The sequence below is a fragment of the Condylura cristata genome, unplaced genomic scaffold, assembly GCF_000260355.1.
Source record: "Condylura cristata isolate star-nosed mole 26May11 unplaced genomic scaffold, ConCri1.0 scaffold00025, whole genome shotgun sequence".
NCBI lineage: Eukaryota > Metazoa > Chordata > Mammalia > Eulipotyphla > Talpidae > Condylura > Condylura cristata.
The window spans coordinates 2627550-2646319 of NW_004567126.1; the positions used below are offsets into that span (position 1 = coordinate 2627550).

An 18770-nucleotide genomic window follows, 5' to 3' on the forward strand; every position below is an offset into this window, starting at 1 on the left:
TTAGAATTAATAAATGTTTATTTCCATTCTAACAGTTCAAAATGAACAATTAAACTTCTATTTATTAAGCAACTCTTGGTATTTGAACTTTTAATTTATAGGTGGCACATTTTTACAATTCTATTGATCAACAAATGATTCAAAGTCAGAGACCAATGATGTTGCAGTCTGCCTTAGCATTTGAGCAGATAATTAAGGTAAATGACCCTTTGTATGTCATACTCCAATTTTACGTGTGAAGTGTTTCTCCTGATATTCTTTAGTGTAACAACCACTCATCTCTGGCTTATTTTGCTCCTCAGTAACTTCCTTCAGTCTTAACAATTTTTTTTTTTTTTTTTCCCAATTGTAGATTTAAGTCGTCATAATGTTAATGTGTTTTGGTGTTCCTTTTGATCAATTGAGTTAATATACATAGTATACAAATTGTAGCTATTATATTTACTCAATATTGTATTCATATTTACCAAAGAAATAGGAGGTCCTCCTCCATAAGACCTTTTAGTGCTTTTCTATTGCCTTCTAATTTTATCAGTTAAGATATTTTTGCTCTGCATCTGTGCTTGTTTATATATCTATGTACATGAAATGAGGAAACCCAGAACAAGTTTTAAGCTATATGTTACCGTTAACTTTTAGTCTAACTTTTTGGTTCTTATAGATATGAAATACGTCAAAAAATGTGTAGAAGAGACATATGGCCCTTCCCCCTTTTTATTTTATTATTTTTTTAAAGACGTATTTATTTATGCAGAACTGGGGTACAGGCCAGAGGTGCAGGGGTGGTGAGAGGATTCACCAGAGATGGACTGGGGAGCAGAACAGGCCAACTGACGAAGTACACTGCTGAGGGGAGCAGCGGGCAAGTCAGAGAGGTCTGCAGTGCCATGAGGGGGTCATCTCCGGGGCAGGGATCCAACTCATGCTGAAGTGGCTTTAGCTTTTTAGTGCTGTTGTTTAACCCGCTGTACCACCAGGGAAGCGCCCCCCCCCTTTTCTTTTGAAGTGGATAACTAGTTGTGTCATGATCCTTAGCTTATCCTAAGTTCTATAATTTGCTAGAACGACTCACAAGACACATGCTATAGTTGGACTCACAGCAGTGATTTATTACAGTGAAAAGCTGCAAAGCAAACTCAAGACTGGGAGAGATGCATAGGCTGAGTTCTGGGAAAACCATGTACCAGTTTTCAAGAGTCCTCTGTCAGTGCATGCTTTGTTCCTCTAGCAACTGGTTGTAGAACATGTGAGATGTTTCAGTAAGAAAAGTTGTTAGTGATTTAGTGCCAGGCTTTTACTAGGGGCTGATATCTTTTGCTAGTAGGTATCCAAATTCCAGGTACAGAGAAAGTATGTTCAGCATAAACCATATTGTTTAAGTACAATAGTTGGGATGGTGGGAACATCCCTTAAACCTGAATTTCTATGTTCCAGTTGATGACCTGTCATTTATTATAAGACAGGGCTTTCAGGCTTAGCTGTAAAACCTGCTATGGTAAATATCTTCTACATACCTTCTACATACTACTTCTCAGACCTAAACTTAGTTATTGCATAATTAATATTATAAATGTTATTAAAGTTTTTTCCCTGTTGCCAGAACTTACTACCAACATATAATGGGAATTGCAAAAGTAAAGTTAATGAAAGGAAAAAAAAATATACCACCCAAAATGACCTTTATAATAGTCTGATATATATCTTTTTAAACTTTTTAAAATGCATATTTATAAGTAATTTATGTGTGTTTTTTGAAAATGGGACCCTACTTTATTATTCTGACTTTTTTCACTAAATATATTATGTTTTAATTGTAAGCTTTTAGAATATTTTCTCTAGTTCAATTAACATCTATTGATATTCTTAGAAACTTAGAGAAATTGGCTTGTGAGAAGTAAATAATTATATTTAATACACATAAAATGAGACAAGCAGTGGATTTCAAACAAGAACATTAAGGTTCTTGCTGCCCTCTGAACACTCACTGTGTTGTAGACTAGTGACTCTAGTTACTCTCATATTCTCTAGCAGTACAATAGAATGTGGGGATAGTATTATTCAAATTATTCAACAAATGCTTCTTGAACTGACTCACAGAATATTCTGTTATATTTATTATAACTGTATTGGTTCATTTGTTCATCAGCTATTTATCTAGTCTAGAAACTCACTTCTGATATATGATTGGGTCTCTTGATTCTATTTAGGTCTCTTTGCCTTCCCACTTTAACATATTTGCTTTAGTATTTCCTCTATAAACATAGACCACCACATCAGATAGCATTATAATTTTGCTTTAATCATCAACTATACTTTAAGAAACTCAAGAGGATAGTTTGTTAAACATTCATATCTTTAATGTTCTCTAAGTTTCTAGTTTATCATTTCAACCTTATTTAGATAACTTAATTTAACTTTGTTCTGTGAGTAGTTCTGCTAGTGACAAGCTCTTACTTATTCTTTATCTAAGAATGTTTTTATTATGCTCATTCTGAAGGATATTTTCACCAGACATCAATTTCATGTTTAACAGTTCTTTTTCATGTTTGCACTTTAAAAATGTTCCACGTCCTCCTCTTGGCTTCCATGGTTTAGGCTTAGGAATTCACTGTCACTTGGTTTGCACTTCTTTCTCAGAAATTCATTTTAAAATCTGAAACAAGGTGTAGTATGAGGACTAGATGAGTGTGTATGTTCCATGGTTTTCTGGGTCCTGCCGATCCCTGACTAAGTTGGGACATGGACTTGCACCAACTCATATGATCAGATAAAAGTTCATGGCCCCCTTTACTGACATTGACACCTTGTGAAAATGTGCCCCACTTGCAAGGTTTTATTGCCTCCTGTAAGATATTAAGATAATGTTTTTCTAATCCTTTGGCTAGAGGAACTGGCTTCTCCTGGAGGTTTGTTCTGCCTACAGGGGACTGCGAGGAAATTTGGTGTATTCCTCAATTTCCAAACTTTATAGGCTGTCTGCTTCTTAGTTCTTTCAGTTTTCATATGCTTGTGCATTGTGCTGTGTCTGGCGATTTTACTTGTAAGAGGAAGATACTGGAAAGAATTGGTGAGGCAGCCGAGGGCTGCACAGTCTTATCATTTATAAGATGGAAAAGATACATAAATGATAGTTGTATAGCCAATTGGCCTTACTAAGAATTTACTGAGAGTTTACTGTAGTCTAGAAACTTACTATGCTTTATCATTTACCACTTCCAGTGAAACATAAAGACCTTGACTTGAGATTGAGTTTGAGACTAAAATTTGCATAGAGATGTTGAATCTTTTGGAAAAAAGAAATGCATTTATGTAGTAAATATTTGTTGTACCTTAGAATTCTAAAGCAGGAAGTGGAGGAAAGTCACAGATTACATGGGACAACCCTAAAGAATTAGAAGGCTACATCCAAAAGCTCCAAAATGCTGCTGAACGACTTGCTACTGAAAATAGAAAATTGAGGAAATGGCACACTACATTTTGTGAAAAGGTATCTAATTATAAAATTGAGAAAACTATGAATGGCATTAATTAAAAAGTAATTAGGATGCAACTTTAAATAACATATTTGAAAATAATTTGAGACTAAAATTTGAAAAAATTGTACAGATTCACTTCCCCTATTTTAACAATTTAAGCACAATTATCAAGACTTGGAAACCAACCTTTTTGAAATGTGTAACTTCTCCACAGATACCTGTTTTTTTTCCCCCAGGATTCAATCCAGGGTCCCACCCTTTATTTAGTAGTTAACTCTGTAGTTTCCTTCTATTCAATCCTCCCTTGTTTTTCCTCACCTTGATACTTGATCAGTCAGTTTACCCATTTGGGGGATATGTGTTATCTCATGTTTGATTGGGTTATGTAGTTTTGAAGGAATTCTACCAAAGTAACACTTTGCTTTCCAAATTGCATAGACTAGATAGGTATGGGTGTGTCTAATTAGAGGGTTGCTACCTTGGATTGTTTGCTTCAGGTGATATCAGTCAGGTTGTTCCCCTGAAAGTGGCTGTTTGTAAGATACTTTGAGTCTTAAGTTTTAATTGTTAACAGGTGGTAGTCCTTATGAATATTGACCTGCTTCGACAGCAACAGCGCTGGAAAGATGGACTGCAAGAATTGAGAACTGGCTTAGCAAGTGTGGAAGCACAGGTAGAGTATGCTTTCTTTACTTTGTGTCTACACTTTGTGATGCCGTCTTTCCAGTATGGCAATATATGAATTGTTGGAAAGTTCATAAAGGTTATCTTTAAATCTAAATTACATTCGGTAATTTAGAGTTCTAGTTAGTTATATATAAACTAACAGTACATTTACATTTAAAAATATGAGTAAAAACTGTATATTTTATAAAATGCCAAATCCTTCAATTCAGAGTTTTGGTACTTTGTGCTTGACTATTATTTGCTAGTTTTCTTTGATGTGATTGTAACATCTGTAGAACACAATGTTATGTGGAAGCAAATGAGTGTGTTAACTATTCTAAGCATCTTGATATTTAAATTTCTTATGCTTTTAAGTATGCAGTGTTTTATTTAGGGAGTGGGAAGGGTGGAGCTATACTTAATGAAAATTTTTGAGAAGGGAATAAGATGATTACAAAATCATATTTTTCAAAACATAAAATAAAGTACAAATATGAAATTAATTTAATGGTAATTTGATTTTTGAATTTTACTTATTTTGGGACACTGTTTATAAGCATAAAAATTAGACATTTTCATATTTTATCTTAAATAAAATCTCATTCTGCAATTAACATGGAGTTGTTTGCATATTTTAAGATAAGTAAAATGAGATAAGAAAGCATTAAATGACATCCACATTTGCACACCTAATTTTTAATTAAAACTGTAAATATTACATTAGGGATTCCAAGCAAGTGACATGCACGCGTGGAAACAGCACTGGAATCATCAACTGTATAAAGCTCTGGAACATCAGTATCAGATGGGCTTAGAAGCACTTAATGAGAATCTGCCAGAAATAAATATAGACTTAACATACAAGTAAGGTGTTTTCAAAACCTAACTATCAATGTATTATTTTCTGGTGATTTATCTTTTAAAGTTATTTATTTACTTTCAGACAAGGACGATTACAATTCAGACCCCCCTTTGAAGAAATCCGAGCTAAGTATTATAGAGAAATGAAGAGATTCATTGGTATTCCTAATCAGTTTAAGGGAGTTGGTGAGGCAGGAGATGAATCAATCTTTACTATTATGATTGATAGAAATGCCAGTGGATTTTTGACTATTTTCAGCAAAGCAGAAGATCTGTTTAGGAGATTGTCAGCTGTTTTGCAACAACATAAGGTATGGAACATGTGATTTGCCATCATTCAATAATAATATTTTATCGGCTGACTGATTTAGTGTTAAATGTACAAAATTAATAGTTTGTCTTGACTGATAAAATAAAAATGTGACAAATCAAAGAGCTAGAGTTGAGAGTATTCTTATGCAATTTAGACTTACACTAAAAATGAGAAGTTACATTAAAATTCTTGTATTTCATTATTTAAAATTAGTAAGCTAATTTTTTCTCTTTTTCTGAATATTTTGTGTATCAATTTGTAATGTGACACAGTTCCTTTGTATAAGTTTTAATTCTTCTAAGGAAAATAGATCCTTTATTTTCTTTGGATCAACAGTAATCTGTGGGGGTAGTTCTTAAAGTTAATGAAAGTGAATTTAACTTTTTATTTTAGTTTCAGCATATCATGCTCACTGACTCAAAAGATAAACCTTAATTACATTCATTGCTTTTTTCTGTTGGTTGTAGAATTCAGCAAGTTTCTGTTTTTCAACCAGTTTCTTAAGTGCTGCTGCAATGTTTCTGCATTTTGATTTTAGAAATAATTGAATCTGAATCTTTTCAGATTTGTAGACTACAGTAGTTCCTTGCTTTGCAGAAATAGTTCTGATCTTGTGCATGTATGTCTGTACATTTATCTATTGTGTGTCTGTATATATATAGATATATCAAATTTGAGGATCTAATTAAAGGGTTTGTGTTCTATTTAAAGTTTTACGATTATTGTATTTTCCTGGTCATTCTTTAGGCTAAGCAATAATGATGGCAACTACATGCTTATATTGAAATTTACTTGAATAGCTCACATTTGCCCTTTTTATTGGTCATAATGGCACTTTAGTCTTTTGCATGTTGATTTATTCTGCTTGTTTAAAAAGTGTCTGTTCTTTAAACAGGAATGGATTGTAATTGGGCAAGCTGATATGGAAGCTCTAGTAGAAAAGCATCTTTCTACTGTACATGATTGGGAGAAGAATTTTAAAGCTCTGAAAATAAAAGGGAAAGAAGTTGAACGACTTCCAAGGTAGAAGTTAAAATAGTACTGTGTATTATAAATTTTTGCAAGGTTTAGTAGGGACTCTTCTTCACTTAGTAGTATTGAAGTCAAGTTACACTTGAACATTCTACCTTTCAGAAGCTCAGCTTTGACACTTTAGTATCATTTGAGTAGAGCAATGCTGAGACTCAAAGAAGTTTTTCTTCTAGAGGTTCTTCTGGTGGAGACCTCCTTGGATAGAGTAGAGTGGTGTTGGAGACTTCTGCCCAGGTTTGGAGGAGGATTTAATATGTGATATGCGTAGACACAGGCTAAAGATGGTAAGAAGTTATTACTGTGAGCATGGACAGGGAATAAAACTGAAGTCATTTGACTCTGCTTTTGTACTGCTCTGTTTTCTCTCAAATGCTTTGGTGAGGAGAGAGGGAGACACAACACAGTACTATATCTAGATAGTACCCTAAATATTGAGGAAATTCTCATAGGGATATCTCATAACTCAGCTGCATGAAATTGTATCTCTTCATTATCTGAAATTCCTATCACTGAGCCAGATTTTGTAATAAGTTCAATACCTTATTGCCTATTGCCTATGTAATTGTATCTCTGTTAATTATAAAAGATAACATCACTTTAATTCATTAACTAGTCAATTCTTTCAGTAAATATCTGCTGAGCATTTATTGATGTAACATGATAAAACATGTTTTATGGGACTAGAGAAGACTATTCAAGCTGAGATCAAATTACTTGCTCTCTGGTAGCACAGTAATTGTATTAATGATTAAGTCACACACAGGGAGCTGTATCAGCAGTTAGGAGACTCTTAGCAGCTTCATAACTTTGGTGATCGTTCAGACCCAGTGAACCTCAATTTGTTTAGTTTGAAATAGTTAAAATAACACTGTTTATCTCATTGTGTCTTGAGGATAAATGAACATTTGCATTCAAATTACTGCTATAGGGTAGCAACAAATATTAGTATTATCAATACCAGATAGATTAATCTGTATTCCATTTGGAGAATGAACTGAAACTTACAGGATGATGCCATACTATCAATTTGGGATAAAACAAGACCAAATTTATACTTGAACTAGAATTTTAACAGGTAGAAACAAGAATTGAACATTAGAATAGAAACCCTAAAAGGAGGGATTAGTTGAAAATATTGTCAACTAATTTGGTTAATGTATTCAGGGGTTTGGTTAGAGTTACATACTTATTAGCTACTGATGTCTCTAGACAGAGGTAGATATGCTATAAATTTTGGAGAATCTTACATTTTAAAATATTCCAATAGGGAATTGGGATTTTATCCACATTAGGATGGTTAGCTATTGAAAGTTTCTAAACAGGAATGTATCAGTATCACAGCTATGTTAAATTCACAATGGTAATCTGAAAGAAATGAATGAGTTGTGTGGTAGAACAACAGGGTCCCTGAGGAAGAGCACTTAGTTGTCCAGCAGATCAGAAGTAATTGACTAAATTAATCTATCGGCACTCAAGATAAGGCAGATGGAAATAGAAAGTATTAAGAGGCCTTTTGTGGAAATTTCAGAGATGGGAAACAGAGATGAGATAAATGATGAGAATTTGAATTTAGATGATTGGGAGAACTTCATTAATATTAGTTTAAAGTAAAGAAAAACTGCTTTTGAAATGTATATGATGCTTGTATGTGAAGTTTCTCTTTATTGGATCCTTTCTTTCACCCTATCTTTGATTTTTTTTCATTGACTGCTTAAGGCCTACCCGGCTATCACTACTGCTTACTCTTAATTGTGCTTGTTTTTTTCTTTATGCTTCCCTGCCCAAACTAAACAAAACAAAGAAAGAATGCTCATTTGATACTCCATTTTTCATTTTGCTATTTCTTACATGTTCATCTAAGCTAAAATACCCATGAATTTATACACAGATATTTATTTTATGGGTACTTTTTAGAGATATAACAGATCAGAAAATCTGTATTCTAGTGATGGACTTCAGACAGTGTGATAAGGACATAAGTTTGGGTAGGTTGGTTGTGGCAGTTACATTCTATCTAAGGTTGAAAAGTGGGTGTCCGGACCAGCCCCAATCATCAAGCTGTGGTGGGGGGAGAGGGGAAGGAGGTCAGGCAGGGACCTAAGGTGTGGGAAGGCTTCTGCAAGCAGAGATTCCAAGAAGGGAAAGGGGAGCTGTGGGAGGAAGACCTGGGAGTTGGAGTTGGGTGCAAGTATTCCTGCCCTTTCTCTCAGCAGGTCTTTATTTATACTGTGTAGCAAGTAATTAATTACAATAATGTATAGGGTAAGTTAATGAGACATTGCCATAAATTGTCATAAATATTCTTAAGGAAAAGTGGAACAATGTATTTTTTTCCTGACATTTTATGGTATACTAAATTATACAAATTTGTGATAATTGTCATGTATACAGATGTTTAACTATAATTCAAGGAAAGAGGGGTCTGGGAAAGGATGAACTATTAGCAAAAGATTGTTAGGGGTCTTAGGGAAGCAATAAATTGTGTTACCAGAGTTATCAGTGATTGTCTAAAGAGAAGCTAATGGCTAATTTAAGGCTAGTAGAGAGTAGTTAGTGATTATTTTTAAAAAGGAGTAAATTAAGAAGAAGTTGTACAGTTGGGCATTAAGTAACACCTGTGTAAATGAAGTTAAAAAATTGTCCATGAGTTTGTATGCCCTGGCAGTCTTATCTGAGATTTGCTTTTCATTTAAAAAAAACCAAGGAAGCTTCCCAGGAGTTTTTATGCCCTTGGGGTCTTATCTCTCAAGGGGCTTACCTTTTGTCTCAAGAGACAGAGGAATTTCCCGCCCTGGGGCAGCTTGCCTGGTTGGAGCTTTTCCTTTCTATCTGGAATTTGCCAGTTGACAGAAGTTGCATAGCTTGTGTCAAATGGGTGTTTTCTCCATTTATGTCATTTCCTTAGCAAAATAGAGCACAGTGTAATTTTTTAGGTTTTCTAAGATCATCTCATGTCAGTCATCCAAAATCTTGACACTTTGTCAGGTTTTCAAATTCTTATAACATGCTATTGCCTACATCATACATGTTTGCTCCTACTTATTTTGTTAGTTAGGAACTGGAGTTTAAACCTCTCTAGTTAGCCGGAGAACAAATAAATAAAACTTTAAAAGATTGCTATAATTTTATTATAAAACAGTAAGTTTACACAGAGCTTACTAAGACTACTACCTGAATATGTTTCAAAAAGGGCAAGTACCTCTTAAAGAAATCTTTCTGACTAAAATTTCCAAGCTTTTAAAAAAAACTATATATTTTAAGCTAGGTATGAGATTCTTCTCAAATGAATGAGTTTAACTCAAATGTTCTATTTTTTGAACATTACAATAATGGAATAAAGATACCACACAAAGAATTGGTGTCCTTAAAATATCTATTTTTTGATGATTAAAATAGTACATTTGTTTTTAAATATAGGAAAGTATAATAATTATTGACATTAATGTTTTAGAAATATTAGCTCAAGTACCTATAAAATTTGGATCCTTCTTCATCCTGCAATTTATTTAATGCTGCTACATTAGTATTTTGCTATGTTATCACCTGATGTCAAGTTACTATTTTTAATTGTAAACATGTAAAATAATTAAGCTAGTTTTATAAACTTTTTTCTAGGTTTTCATTATTGTAATTTATGCATTCATGAAGATAGTTGTGTATAAATCTTGAAGTCTTTCCTGAAAATTTCCTTAGTATAAATTCTAAAGATAAAATTATTAAGACAATAGATGAGCTTATTTTAAAATTATTATACTTTGATAAATTGCTGTTCATGAAAGTTGCATTAATTTATACCCTAGACAATAGTTTTGAGATTTCTTTGTACACAACTGACAATATGAATACTAATCATCACATTTTTGTCATTTTGATAGTTTAAAAATGGTATTATATTGTTTCATTGTCTTATTGTCTCATGACCTATATTCATATTCTGTCTCTTTCTCTTATTATTTGTACTTCTAATGCATGATAATTAATTTTGTATTTTAATAACGACATTATATGCTATCACAAACTGTAAATAATTAAATGTATTCATGTTACTACTTTACTGATTGATAATGTCCTACATTTTTTGAACTGATTTCATGATTATAAATTGTATTTTAACAAAATTGTTATTTAATGAAAAATTTATTAACCATGTTTTAGCATTTTGCTAAATAAAATTGAAATGATTTGGGTTTTAATTAAATTATACAACATCATAATGTTGTAATGAGACCCTTTTCCTCTAATGAGGCTGTGTCATATTAAAATATGTTCATTGGCATTTGCAGTGCTGTCAAAGTAGATTGTTTAAATATTAATTGCAATCCTGTGAAGACTGTGATTGATGATCTCATCCAGAAGTTATTTGATATGCTTATTCTTTCTTTAAAGAAGTCTATTCAAGGTAAAGATACTTTTTGGATTTTTATTAAAAACAATAAAATTAATTATATATAAAGACATTTGCTTTTATAGTTATGGAAATGAACCCCAAAATGGTAAGGAAAACTAAAACTGATCTAAAACTGAAGAGTGATCAGATTTAGTAAGGAAATACACTACTAACAGTTGTACAAATTGAAGGCATTTTTACTATGTGCAGTCTGAAGTAGACCTGCTTGTTCTATAAGTTATTAAGTAACATAGGAATTCTGCATTAATGTGCTTCTCCTTACGTCTTCAAATGGCTGCTTTTTTCTTTTCCCTTTAAATTGAGAAACTTTAATAATTAATATAAAAGACTGGAAAAGCTCCCAGTTTTGAGCAAAATTTATAAAGAATGAGTATATTTTAACTTTTTTCTTTAATTCTGGATTATTTCCTTTTTTTAAGATTTATTTTGGCCCTCCCTGGTAGTGCAGCGGGTTAAAGCACAGCACTAACAAGCTAAAGCCACTTCCGCATGAGTTCAATTCCCGGCCCCGAAGGTGATCACATGGTCACCTTCCTTCACACCTCTTCTGACCCGCCCGCTGCTCCCCTCAGCAGTGTACTTCGTTGATCTGCCTGTTCTGCTCCCCACTCTGTCTCTGGTGAATCCTCTCACCCTCCACATCTCTGGCTTGTACCCCAGTTGTATGAATAAATAAATAAATCTTTAAAAAAAAGATTTATTTTTATTTATTTATGCATACAGAATTTAGGCACAGGCCAGAGGGGCAGGGGCAGTAAGAGGATTCACCAGAGACAGAGTGGGGAGCAGAAGAGGCAGATTGATGAAATACACTGCTGAGGGGAGCAGCAGATGGGTCAGGAGAAGTCTGCTAGCTTCATGGTGCTGTGCTTTAACCCATTGCTCCACCAGGGAGGGCCCCATTTTAACTTTTTTCTTAGAACTTCTAAGTGTATAATATAAAGTAAATTTATGAGAAGAAATTTTTTGCTGGCTCTGTAATTTTAAATTTTGTCATATGACAGCAAATGATAATCTAAGATTTAATGTATTTCTTGTAGTCACTACTAGCACCCTTTAATTTAGGAATTATGCAATTGAGTTTTTTTTTTTAAAGATTTATTTATCCATACAGAACTGGGGTACAGGCCAGAGGTGCAGGGGCAGCGAGAGGCTTCACCAGAGACAGAGTGGGGAGCAGAACAGGCAGATCTATGAAGTACACTGCTGAGGGGAGCAGCAGGCGGGTCAGGAGATGTCTGCCACGCCATGTGGTCACCTCCCGGGCAGGCGGGAATCAAACTCATGGGGAAGTAGCTTTAGCTTCTTAGTGTTGTGCTTTAACCTGCTGCGCCACCAGAGAGGGCGGCAATTGAGTATTTTTTATGATAATATTTTTTATATTTCACTGTTACCTATTCAGGTCATTTACATGAAATCGACACATTTGTTACTGAGGCTATGGAAGTTTTAGCAATTATGCCCCAGTCTGTGGAAGAAATAGGTGATGCAAATTTACAATATAGTAAGTTGCAAGAACGGAAGCCAGAGGTGAGAATCACAAAGTATTTATTGTTACTTTTTTGTAGATGCTTACAGTAGGTAATTTTCTGTTACTATTCGGAAATATCATATAATCTCAGCATTATAAGGAAGTCCATATAATGTTCATATTTGAACTACTGATGTTTTGTTGATATAATGAAGTAGTAAGTGTAATGCTCTTGATTATCCTCAATAATATTGGCAGTCTGTTTTGTGATGTGGCATATTGTATCACACAGCCTTAGAGTGAGTCTAAGCTAAATATAAATAATTCATGCTTTTAGTTCCAGGGCTGTACATTTAGGATGTCAAAGTATGAAGTTAGAATTGAGTTAAGAATATACACATGCATGAACACATACTACATACTCACATATGATGAGAAAATACCTAATTCGAGACAAAGGTAAAGGAGTGGTAAAGATTCATAGAGTATATCTTGATGGCTGAGTATAGAATAATAAGCAAACTTATGTAAAATGCATTGTAGATGATTTTAGTCATATTTAGAGGAAAGAAGGAAAATAATTCAAATCAGAATAAAATTTTTATGTGTCCTTTACTATGTCACAGACTGAAAATCATAAAGTTTGAAGAGTTGGCAAATTAATATACCTACATGGTGGAAGGGATTACAGACCCTTATTAGTAAGCTAGAAGGTATACAGAGGGTTTAAAGGCAAATAAAATAATAATTGCTAGTTGAAGGAAGTAGCTTAGGAATGGCATTGTGAACTGTGGCAGTTAGTTAAAGCACAGAGGTTTTCATTTTTCAAAAGATGTTTAATATATCCTGTGATCTATAAATAGATCACATCAGGTGGCCTATAAAAAACATTGTGCTATGACTTGGAGTTTCATTTATGAACTTGCTGTATTATCATGGAGTGTGCATTGGTGTGTGCATTTGTTTATGTATAAGTGTAGGGTGAAGGGGAGAGGAGTGAGAGGAAGTAGAATTGAGAGCATGAACATGCCTAACTAGGTCATATTACTTAGGGTGATTGTCATGGGAAGCATTCTCAGAGAGCTGATAACTGACATGAATCATAAGGAACCAATCATAAAGTAGAGAAGACTTTGGTATATTAAAGGAAGAGGTCAGTATACATGTTTTCAAGACCATTAGGGGATATTCAATATTCAAGAAAGAAAATTATATGAGGTAAAATTGGAAAGGTGGATAAAGACCAGATTATGAAGATAGTTTTAGACAATGTTTTCGATTTTTTTTTCTGTGTGTAATAGAATGTTCTCATAGGATTTAAGAAGGGGAGTGAATTATAATTATGTGAATTATATTTTGAAGTGATTACTATCTTTGCTCTATAGAGTATGGATGTAGGGAGACAAAAGTAGCAAGCAGAGAGGAAAGTTAGTAGGATATTGCAATTAATAGATGAGAGATGGTGGAAACTTTGTACCTTATAGTAGCAGAGCAAAGAGAGTGAACTAGTGAACTCTAGTTTAGAGTGGGGACCAGATACATAAGGTAGAGGGAGAGAGAAAAATAAACATGTCCCCTAGGTTTTTAGCTTGAACAGGTGGTATGGTAGGAGGAGCTTGCATTGGAAGTGGCTGGAATTTTGACCAGAAATATGGAGTTTGGCTAGAAGTTGAACCAGAAATATGGAATTTGGAATGAAGGTCTAAATTTGGAAATTAAATTTATATCTATGATATGCAAAAAAATTTGGAATGGTCTAGATCATCTGGTTGACAGCAAATGATAGCAGGTACTGCAGGTTAATGATAGAGTAGGTTTGGACATCTAAAAAAGTATTGTAGAAGCAGCAAAGGAGATTGAGAGTGAAATAGTTGTGGAGATACAAAGTCTGGCCTCACAGTGACTAAGAAATGTGGACAACATGTGAGGTAGAAAGTAACAGATGTAGATCTAGGTAGAATCTAGGTCACATGAGCCTCATTAAGGATTGTATGCTGATTTATGAGCATGGGGAACTACTCCTGAGGGTTAAGTAGTGGGGTATTATATCAATAGAGTTGTTTTGATATGTCTCTCTGTTGGTGTGTGGATTTGAAGGAGTTGGAATGGAAACAAGTAGACTAGGAAAGTGTTATAATCTTTACATGCAAATCTAAATTGTATTTACATGCAGGATATCTTACTCTGTTTTCCTTTTTCTTATTGATTTTCCTTATTGATTTTGGTCCATTGGGTTTCTGTTTCTCAGATGGAAGTTTTCATGCCCAGAGAATGTACCCTGGTCATTGTGATATACTGGGGTTTATTTGTTGCAGTCTGTTAAAGTTTGCACATTGATTAAAAAAAAAAAAAATCTTTGAATGGATTTTATTGCTTTGTTGAATAGTGAAAAATGCAAGTATGAATTATTGGATACTGTGTTATGGTGTTTTAGAAGGTACCCTGGACCATTTAACTAAATTGCTAGCTAACCATCTACAATTTAAAGGAATTCAAGGAGAAACTGAACACAGAAACATGATTTCCTTCCTTTAGCTGTCTATTTATTAAGTGTGTTTTTCCATGGCTTTCCCTTCCCTATAAGTAGGATAATTTAGTTGACTTATGTTTTTAGATAATCACTAGCTTAGGTCTTAATAGATGGCCGTTTGGCACTTATCAGTGGAATGTTCTTTACAAAATTTTCCTTTGAACAGCTATCATATTGTCTTTATGGATTTGCGACGTTAAGTCATTCTCATATTGCCATTTACTGTCCTTTTGATTCTCTGATGTAGATTGTCTCAGCTAAGTTTGTATGTAGTAGTAAATGCATTAAAATCTTCATATGAAAAAGTTGGCTTTATTTAATAAAAGCAGCAATTCTGGATTTAGAAAAGCAAGAAATGAAAACAAATTCAAACAAGTACAAACTTAAGAAATCTAATAAGTTGTTTTTCACATTTTTTTTTAACCTTTAGATTTTGCCCTTATTTCAAGAAGCTGAAGATAAAAACAGACTTTTACGCACTGTAGCGGGTGGAGGTTTAGAAACAATTAGTAATCTGAAAGCAAAGTGGGATAAATTTGAGTTGATGATGGAAAGTCACCAACTTATGATTAAAGATCAGGTAAGAATCATTTAGTCACTTTATGGAACTCAAAGCAATTCTTTCTCACTTAAGATTTCTTGGTTATTTTTATTTCATAGTAAGTCAGATTTGTAAAAATTACTATTGCTGAATCACCTCCCTTAGTACTTTATATTGTAAAAAACTTTAAATAGTTCTCATTTCACATAGTTAATTAAGCTGGATTTCCCACTACACCATACTTTTTTTCTTTTTTGAATGAATTTGTTTAACTACTATATATGGTGTCTTTCAAGGGTACAACTTGGAAGATGCATGTATCTAATGAACTCATCTCCTTGACCAGAACTTAGTCTATGTCCATTACATACATGTCACAGGGGAATGGAAGCTGAGGTAGAACAACTGGTACTTGTTGAACAACCATTTTTTAATAGTCATGGTACTGTTAATCACCAGAATGATTTATTATTTTTTAATATTTATATCTTTATGCATGCAGAACTGGAGTACAGGCTAGAGGTGTGGGGAGGCGACAGGATTCACCAGAGACAGAGTGGGGAGCAGAACAGGCAGATTCACTGAAAAACACTGCTGAGGGTAGTAGCAGGCAAGACAGGAGAGGTCTGTTGTGCCATGTGGGGCACCTCCCTGGATCTACTCAAGCTGAAGCAGCTGCTATTAGCTTCACAGTGCTGCACTTTAACCCCTTGCGCCACCAGTAATGGCCCAAGAATGATTTTTTAATAATCATGTTTTTGAGCTATCACTTAGTATTATACTTTTATACTCAATCTTATGTTTTTGAATTACTTTATTGAACTTGATATCAGTAACTAAAAACAATCTTTTGAAAGATTCTTTTGGTATTTCTATATTTTTGCTTTTTAAATGGAAAGTGTTGAAAGTCAAAATGTGAGAATAAAGTGAGATTTATTTCTAAATTAAACTATATTAACTATTTGCTTATAGATTGAAGTGATGAAAGGAAATGTGAAATCACGTCTTCAGATCTATTATCAAGAATTGGAAAAATTTAGAGCTCGTTGGGACCAACTGAAGCCTGGAGATGATATTATTGAAACTGGCCAACAAAATACCCTTGCTAAAAGTGCAAAGTCAATAAAAGAGAAAAAAATTGAGTTTGATGATCTTGAAGTTGTAAGGAAAAAATTAGTGTATGTTTTTTTTTTAAATTGATAGTATTCATTTGAAAAACTTACATATTAAACTAATAATTTTTGTATCTGTTATCAATGTTTTCCTTATAAACTTCATCTGTTTTAAAAACAAGAAATAAGTGTTCATGTTACTGCTAGGTATGGAATTCTTGGATTGTAAAATGTAAAGAGAAAGCAAATTTCTGATTAAGATTAGAAATTGAATAGGAAAGTAAATATATCTAAAAATTAAGTCAAGGAATTGGAATACGGGCTTTCTGTGATCTCCTATAATTAAAATGGAGCATACAATTTATAGGAAGTTACTTTCAGAGGCTCTGGGTAAAAAAATGAACCTAACAAAATAAGAAGAAATTTTAAAGAAAAATCTTTGTTTTATGTTATAAGGTCTTAAATTTAATATTGTTATATGTTTGGTCTATATAAGAAAAGTCATCATAAATAATTACTCTCATAGGTGAATGAATGGAGGCTTTAGTACCACATTTTCTAAATGATCTTATGCTGATTAGATGAAGAATATCTTACATTTGAAAAAAACACCCCTTTAACTGAGAATGTGTTCGCAGATTAATCCATAAATTTATATCCCTAATATGTATATCATATATAGATAAAAAAACATGTATATATTACCTATCCATTTTATGCCTTTAAAAAAAATACATGTTAATGGATTTAGAAGATTTTTAAAGCGTTAAAATAAAATTCTTGTGTGAGGTAGGTATAGTTCTTCACTGCCTACCATCACCCATGGAGTACACACATGCTCACACACAGAGGGGATACAATTAATGAATGCTGATGCTTAATGGTAATGGTATTTTTCAAAAAAATTCTAATGATAGCATACTATTTGTTTCTATAGTGATGATTGCCATCATTTTGGACTAGAAGAGCCAAACTTCTCATTAGCATACAGTATCTCTACAGACATTGAAAGCTGTGCACAAATTTGGGCCCTTTATGAAGAGTTTCAGCAAGGATATCAGGAAATGGCCAATGAAGATTGGATTACTTTCCGGTTTGATTCATAAACAATATTTAGATTTTTATAGTTGGGTATTGTTTGGGGGGGATGGTAACTTTAAGATGCATTTCTGGTGTTTTACAGGACTAAGACATATCTGTTTGAGGAATTTTTGATGAACTGGCATGACAGATTAAGGAAAGTAGAAGAACATTCAGTAATGACGGTGAAATTACAGTCCGAAGTTGATAAATACAAAGTAAGATAGTTTTACTGTTCTACTGTCTAAAAATTATCTTTGAAGCTTTCAGGTATATTTTTATTATGTAGCTACTGAAGTATAATTTTAGTTTATATTTTTTAATTATTTCATCTCATGAAATAATAGGAATAAAATGTATACCATAAAATTAATGTTATTCTTATACCTTTTGAAAGAAGTTATAGGAAAGCAATTTACAGTTAAGTTATAAATCAGAATATTTTTAGATCCTAGAATATGGGTCAGTTAGCATATTTAGGATGTAGGACATGTCCTGAAAACACTGAAATAGAAATAATTTGGGTCACACTTTAAAATACATTAAGCTACAAAGAGAGCATCCACAGTAGTCTACAACAATGTTTAATAAATGAGGCTTTAATATATATATATGTTTAATAAACAATATTAATAAAAAGTTTTATATAATTCTCTTTAATAATGCGATTTCAATATTATTTAATAAAACAATGGAGTAAAACTGTAGTAGTTTATCATATAACTAATAACAATTTGCATTTCACTAATACTTGCATAATTATGTACATGTGCCTTTTCTTCTTCTTTTTAACAGACCGTCACTCCTATCTTGAAATATGTAAGAGGGGAGCATCTTTCTCCAGATCATTGGCTTGACCTTTTTCGCCTACTTGGCCTCCCTAGGGGAACCAGTCTAGAGAAATTACTGTTTGGTGATCTGCTCAGAGTAGCTGATACAATTGTTGCAAAAGCATCAGACCTTAAAGTAAGAATCAGTCCTAGAATTATCTCAGAATCCTGACATTTGGTAACATTTGAATTTGCTTTGTATTTTGCTATTTCAATAAAACGTCAAATTAAATATTTTTCTTTGTGCAGTATAAATAGCTGAAAAGCTACAGAAATCCAAATGCTAATAGAAGACTCATTTTGCTAATTAGGCTTCAAAAGATCTCAATTAAAAGTACATCTTATGTACAATATTGTCAAAAGGGTAGACTTTCACATTGTGTTCTGCCATTCAAGGTAGAATGGCAAATTTTGATTTTCTAACTTAAATGTATCCTGTTGTGTTTGTTG

General features: G+C 33.1%; 1 protein-coding gene across 3 annotated transcripts in view; it reads left to right on the top strand.

The window, feature by feature from the left end:
• Nucleotides 1-18770, top strand: part of DYNC2H1 (dynein, cytoplasmic 2, heavy chain 1) — a 250498-nt gene that overhangs the window by 15298 nt on the left and 216430 nt on the right. For all 3 annotated transcript variants that reach the window (XM_004689056.2, XM_004689057.2, XM_012729844.1), the window contains exons 13-25: nt 102-197; nt 3335-3487; nt 4051-4149; nt 4867-5006; nt 5086-5314; nt 6212-6339; nt 10632-10747; nt 12159-12286; nt 15188-15337; nt 16271-16476; nt 17348-17503; nt 17594-17708; nt 18286-18456. In XM_004689056.2, the coding sequence (XP_004689113.1) occupies nt 102-197; nt 3335-3487; nt 4051-4149; nt 4867-5006; nt 5086-5314; nt 6212-6339; nt 10632-10747; nt 12159-12286; nt 15188-15337; nt 16271-16476; nt 17348-17503; nt 17594-17708; nt 18286-18456 (1887 nt within the window). The remainder of the gene's footprint in view (nt 1-101; nt 198-3334; nt 3488-4050; nt 4150-4866; nt 5007-5085; nt 5315-6211; nt 6340-10631; nt 10748-12158; nt 12287-15187; nt 15338-16270; nt 16477-17347; nt 17504-17593; nt 17709-18285; nt 18457-18770) is intronic.